This window comes from Aplysia californica, unplaced genomic scaffold (assembly GCF_000002075.1).
Source record: "Aplysia californica isolate F4 #8 unplaced genomic scaffold, AplCal3.0 scaffold00770, whole genome shotgun sequence".
NCBI classification, from domain to species: domain Eukaryota; kingdom Metazoa; phylum Mollusca; class Gastropoda; order Aplysiida; family Aplysiidae; genus Aplysia; species Aplysia californica.
In genome coordinates this window covers 60361-66458 of record NW_004798040.1, presented here as the reverse complement: position 1 = coordinate 66458, position 6098 = coordinate 60361, and the positions used below count along the sequence as shown (strand labels likewise).

The 6098-nt window shown below is 39.7% G+C and overlaps 1 protein-coding gene across 1 annotated transcript in view; it reads left to right on the top strand.

Moving 5' to 3' along the window:
- Positions 1–1049: 1049 nt before the first annotated feature.
- LOC101854205 (glutamate receptor-interacting protein 2) overlaps positions 1050–6098 on the top strand; it is a gene marked incomplete in the record, with an annotated part of 40751 nt that continues 35702 nt past the window's right edge. The window contains 2 exon segments of the mRNA XM_013088587.2: positions 1050–1189; positions 3613–3715. Of these exon segments, the coding sequence (XP_012944041.2) occupies positions 3670–3715 (46 nt within the window).

Here is a 6098-nt window from a genome sequence, read left to right as displayed (position 1 = left end):
CACACACACGCACACACACACATACGCACGCACACACACACACACGCATACACACACGCGCGCGCGCACACACACACACACACACACACACACCCAAAACACGCTTTAAACTTAAACTTTCTTCACCCTTGAAAGGTCTTAAAATTTTGCGCACAGGGTAGATATCTAAACTTATAAGGCTAAGAACAGCTCATTAATGATGTAATTGTGGGATGGCAGTAGGCTTACTTCATCATGTAACCTAGGCTACTGTAAATAAATGCAAAGAATGTCGCGCTGGGGAAAAGTAAAGGCGGGTCTACAAGTACAAGAAATAAGAACAACGCCCAGTCCCATAATTTACTCGTCTTGATGGTTCTGGGTACTGTTCCATTGCTGCTCTGAGCGAGCGTGTGGCCCCGTTTACTCCTCGCTCCAGTGCTCACACAATCGTCTGCGTGGTCCTGGCACTGAGCCCATCACAGAACCCGTTGATGCGCGCCGGCCTGACCATGGAAGCGAAAGTAAAACTACACGATTACTTGAGTATCGATATTTGCTACCGAAAAACAGAGTAGCTCAATGAGTAGAAGTTTCTAGGACGCGGCTTGAATAAACATTAGGATCTAAAATCTAAAAGGCGAGGTACATCTTCTTCTCACTGGAAGAATAAAGTTTGAAAGAGGAAGACGCAGGCTAAGAATAACTTACCTTGATAATCTGCTCTGATGGGTCACAGGGAAAGACCAGGAAAATTATTCTGAGATCACCTGGAAGAGAAATGAGTGCCGACATTAATCATCATTAATGATCAAGAAAACAGAAGGGTACACCGTTCAAAGGGTAGTAATTATCACTATAAATAAAGTCTTCTCAGCACAGGAATAGGGCCGATCAATTTTATCAAGAGTTATAAGGTACAGCAAAGGTTTAAACAACCATAATAATAGGCCTATATGATCTATTATATTTCTATTTTAGAGGCTCGTTGGGCATATTGGATAGTCGAATACAGGTATTTGAAAGGGAGGCCGGCGTGGCGACGATATCTCGTCTACCGTCTTCCCAGGCCAGCCAGCCCAGTCGTTGTCTGCAAGCAAACTGCAACTGGTGGTAACGTTGTGAGTTGTGAGAATTTAGAGCTGAGCGTGTGCGTTATGTGTGTGGGGGAGGAGTTCTGAGAACACGGATGAGTATCTTTTGTCTGACGGTAAGAGTGATGTTTCTTAATGATGGAAACAGTGGCTTGTGCTTTTTATTGTGATCTCACTGAAATCACTGTCTCTCTGCCCTTTGTTTTGTTACGTAATCACGAGCGGTGAGTGTGGTCTGGAACTGAAAGATCTCGAGATCATCTCCTCTCCACCCCTGCCTCGAGAATCTGCCATTAATTCCTCGCGCCCCACTCACTCCTCCCTGCCTGTACAGAACATTGAGAACATAGACAAAATACCGGGCACTGCCTTTGTGCACACACGTAGGCCTAGCCTATATTCTTCAGTCTCAGTGATGTAACGTTGGTATTGAATTGTTTTTAGGTTCAAGTGTCTTCTAAGTTCCAAATATTTCTAAGCCACTGGCATGGCATATGCTGGACTGGATGGCAGGAGAGTTCGTGTGTTGAGTGAGTGTTAGTTGTTACACGTTAGATCAGATTGTAGATACCCCCTTATTATTTGAGCCTAGATGATCAAGATCTAGATTCTACATCAAGATCTGTCTACGTTTGATTCGTTTGATTCGCGGCGAGCTAAAATATCAAACGTAACGACTGCAAAACATCAAATTATGGTAAAATTCATGCCCCCCTGAAACCCCCCCACCATATTTTTATTAGGTCAGGGGGGCAACCCCCCTGAAACCCCCCTACTCTTGAGGCCAAAACCGAAGAATATAACAATTGCGGGGTGGGAACTACCGAAAAAGCGCCGAATCTAGATCTCTATTGTTAGGTTGTTGGGTCTGGAATGAGCATTTCAAGATCCGAGATATAAACAATAGGGCCTACACACGCTCACTGTACTGCTTCCACACTAGAATCTAGATATCTATAGAAGAACACACATACAATCGTTTTTAATGATAGCAGAGCACAGAAGATTATCCCCAATCATTATAGGCCTACTCTGCTCCTATTTTTTTGCCGAGTAAAACTTACGGGCAGGACTGGGGATGATGACCAGGGGCCTTTGATCGTGTTATCACCGTTTTGTGATTGAGTGATATCTAGAGGGAGATTTAAATTTACTACTCTGGCTCTGGACCTGACTTGCCTTGGCTCGTGATCTACTCTGATCTTTCTTTAAAAATCTGACTTTTTCAACTTCAGTTCTCTTCATTCATATAATTTTTTTTTCTTTCCTTTTCTGCTTTCTCCATGATTATATCATTCTTTTCTAACTGTCTGTTCCCACTCATCCTTCTTCCTCTCTCAGGCCTTCTGTTCTCTCAATCATAATCCTTTCCTCAGTTTTCTCTGATACAGCCTGCTTTTCTTACCACCATCTGTTCTTTCTATCTTAATAGCGTTATAATGCGCTAAGGGTTCAATGGTTTCTTTAAAATTGTTACTAGTCTAAATCTAAAGGCCATAGAGAAAAAAATTCTTTCTTTTTTAAATGACGAGAAAAGACATAAAAAAGTTAGCGCACAGCACTTTTTAAATATTTGTAGATAGTGCTCCTTTTTTAAAAAAATGAGGACTGGCAGATTGACCACAGCTGTGGTTTGGAAGGAAAAAAAAATTGACTTACCTGATGTATTTGTTTCAGAGACACGAGAAGACCATCATTGTATTTTCTTCCTTTTTCAGTTAAAAAAGTTGCTGGATATCCAATATCCTTAATAAATATGACTTTCATTAAATGTCTACTGATCAGCTTTCAATGTGACGTATCTGTTTTTTCCCATTTTATTCTTTTTCTCTTCTGTTCTCTCCGACATATTATTCTCCCCTGTTGTTCTCTCGATCATACTTTTCTTTCCTTCTGTATTCTCTCCACTCTATACATGATGATCCGTCTTCCCTTCTCTCCATCTTTTTCCTTCTGTTTTCTCTGTTTTACCCTGTTTTATATTATCATCTTCCCTTTTCAGTTGAAAGTTTCCTGTCTACTGACCGGTTGCTAATGGGACAGATAGGTTTATAATTTATGCCTTCCATTCGGTTTTCACCATCAATCTTGTTCAAGTCTTCTCTCTTTCTGTTCTTTCCATCATCCTTCTTTCCTTCTGAACTGTTCTCTGCACCATTTGTATTCTCTCTTCTTCTCTCCGTCATAATATTCTTCAAAGTCCTTCCCTTATAATGTTCTCTCCATGTTCTTCTTTTCTGTTCTCTCATCCTTCTTCTCTTCTGTTCTCTCCATCATATACTTCTTCCCTTCTGTTCTCTCTATCATATACTTCTTCCCTTCTGTTCTCTCCATCATATACTTGTTCTTCCCTTCTGTTCTCTCCATCATACTTCTTCCCTTCTGTTCTCCCCATTCTTCCTTTCTATTCTCTTTATTAAATGACTGTTCTTCCTTACTGTTCTTTCTATTTATACATGATCCCTCGTCCCTTCACTTGTCTTTATAATGATATATATATCATATATTTATATATATATGTATATTTTTCCCTTTTCAGTTGAAAGTTTCAGAGTGTTACTGTAATGTCTACTGATCGGTTGCCAATGTGAAAGATATGCCTGGCTGGAGACCTAACTGCCTTAGAGGCTCCATCTATAAAGGTAAGGGGTTTTGGATGAATTTAGATAATTGAGTTCTCATTGCAGTCTTTTTTACTTTGAATGATGAGTGGTTCACATGCATCCTCTAGCAGTGTAGGACACACAGAACCCTAAGACAGAAAATGTGGCCTACCCTTTAGCGTTACACGAGAAGCTAGAGGGGACAATGTAGGAACTGAGCAGGATGGCCCAGCATTTGATAGACTCTATCTTTTCAGACTTCAAGTGTGATGTGATTGATTTGCAACCTCAGATAACAATAACAAGGTTTTAACTCAGAATTTTTTGTGCTTTGAATGTCTGGGGGCTTCCACTGTACTCCCTCTACATTGTATAAATTACAACTCCAATTCCTTTACTTTTGGAGATAAGATTGTTAAGAGTTTTGTTCTTCATTTGAAAGATGTAGTGTGGGAAAACTTTGAACTCAAGTGTAACTGAGATACAACCTTGTTCTTCTAGAGTGGTGAATTGCCTGTTGTTCTGTTGTCCGTGTGTTGCACGTTTGATGTGCATGATGAACTGGACAGAGCGTGTCTTTGACTTAGTGAGTTGGAAGGGGTCGGGGTCAACGTTTGTAAGTTGAGTCTTTTTCATGTTTGTGATGACAGAGGATGGATGGGGGGCACTACTGAATTTTTTTTCTGTCTGTTATTATTTCTATCTTTTTTGCTTTTGCGTTGCTCTTAATGACTGTTACGGTTTTGATGTCCTTCTCTTTTTAAAACTCGCTACCCTACAGAAACATAGACAACTGGCTGTATATTTGTACTCAAATAAACTCCTTGACTACTGAAATTCAAACACAGGAGGAAGGAAAACACATTGATAATTGACACTGAAGTTATTTTGATTTTGAAAGGTGAAGAAGTCAGCTTCTATTTTCCCAAAATGCGATTTTTCCTCTACTTTTGTTTACAAAACGCAGCGAAAGCAGAAGACCTATTTTGACAAACATATCCTTTTTGTGCCAATCAAGCTATTTCTCCTCATCATGTGACTTTGCTTGTGGTCGATGAAAGTTTATCAGTAGTTCTTTCCCTTCCATATTATTGTACATGTAATGTGGATATGTTGTTCTTTGTTAAAAATATGTGGAGACTTCATCAATTTGTAGGATAAGAGTCCAACAGAAATTTCATCATACAACAAATATCAACTGAGCCTTACATCATATTTACTAATACTGTATATTCAAAGTTGCTTAAAATTATTCAGTAAATGGATAACAAACAGAAAACTTCATTTTGTTCTCAAAACCAGATAAATGGATATGTCTCATTTTATCATGAAACTGTCATACGTGTACACGTAAAGATATCGCACCAATTGTTCTGTAAGTTTGGTCTTTTTTTTGTCTTCTGTAGCTTATGTAGACTGACAGAAGTTCTGAAGTGTCCCAAAAGTTATGTTGTGAACTCCCATGTTGTGGTAGCATGGTGTCAGCTGTTCTCTCTCGCCTCAGCGGGTGGGTGATAGGAGAGTGCCTCTAGTAGATCCTGCTTCATTTCTTTCCCTTCCCAGCGCTGAAATGACTGTTATTTGTGTTAATGTGCTTCTCTTTCTTGAAACAAACAACCAAACCTCAGAGACGGCCCAAGATGATAATTGGTTGTTGAAACTTGGAAAGTTCCACCAGTCTTAAACTTTTCTTCAAATGCCAGATCTGAAATAACCATCAGTGGTCATAGTTAGCCACTTACTTTAATCTGCTAATTAATTATCTGCTTAGGTGCTAAAACAACAAGTAGCCTACACATCGAATGCTTAGTGCAGTGTAAGCATAGCGTACTGTACAAGTAAAGAACGCCATGAGTGTCAGGCACTGCTATATATAGGCCCTGTTGAAAAGTGACATCTGATGGAGTCTTCACTCTTAGTCTGAGCAGTTAACACGTACGTGTATATTAGGGTCGCTTTTAAGGACAAGCGGGGTAACCCAGGTTTCGGGGGTTTCCAGAAATCTTGACCTACACCAAAAGTGGGCATTGCCTTAGGCTACCTATAGGAGAAGTTTGGTTTCATTGGTGTGTATTTATTTGTTTGGTTATATGAGAAAACTCTCCTTGTCTTTTAAAGAAACTGAAAAAGGGGCAAAAACTTTAATTTTGATTTTCTCAAGACAGCATTTTTCGGGATAGCCCCCTTGTGCTTAAAAGCGACCAATATTATAAATCCTGGTCTTTTCCTGTCGTCTATCTGTCCCGGCTTCCTTAAAAGTACGTTTTAATTTTAAGTCTGTCTTTGCCTATTTTTTCTTCTATTATTATTCTTAAGAGAGCAGGATGATCAAGGCTTTTCTTTCGATTTAAGTGTCCTTGGAAGGGAATTCTGCATTTATCTCAGTAACACTCTGAAGCCCTGAAACGTAATTATACCCCCC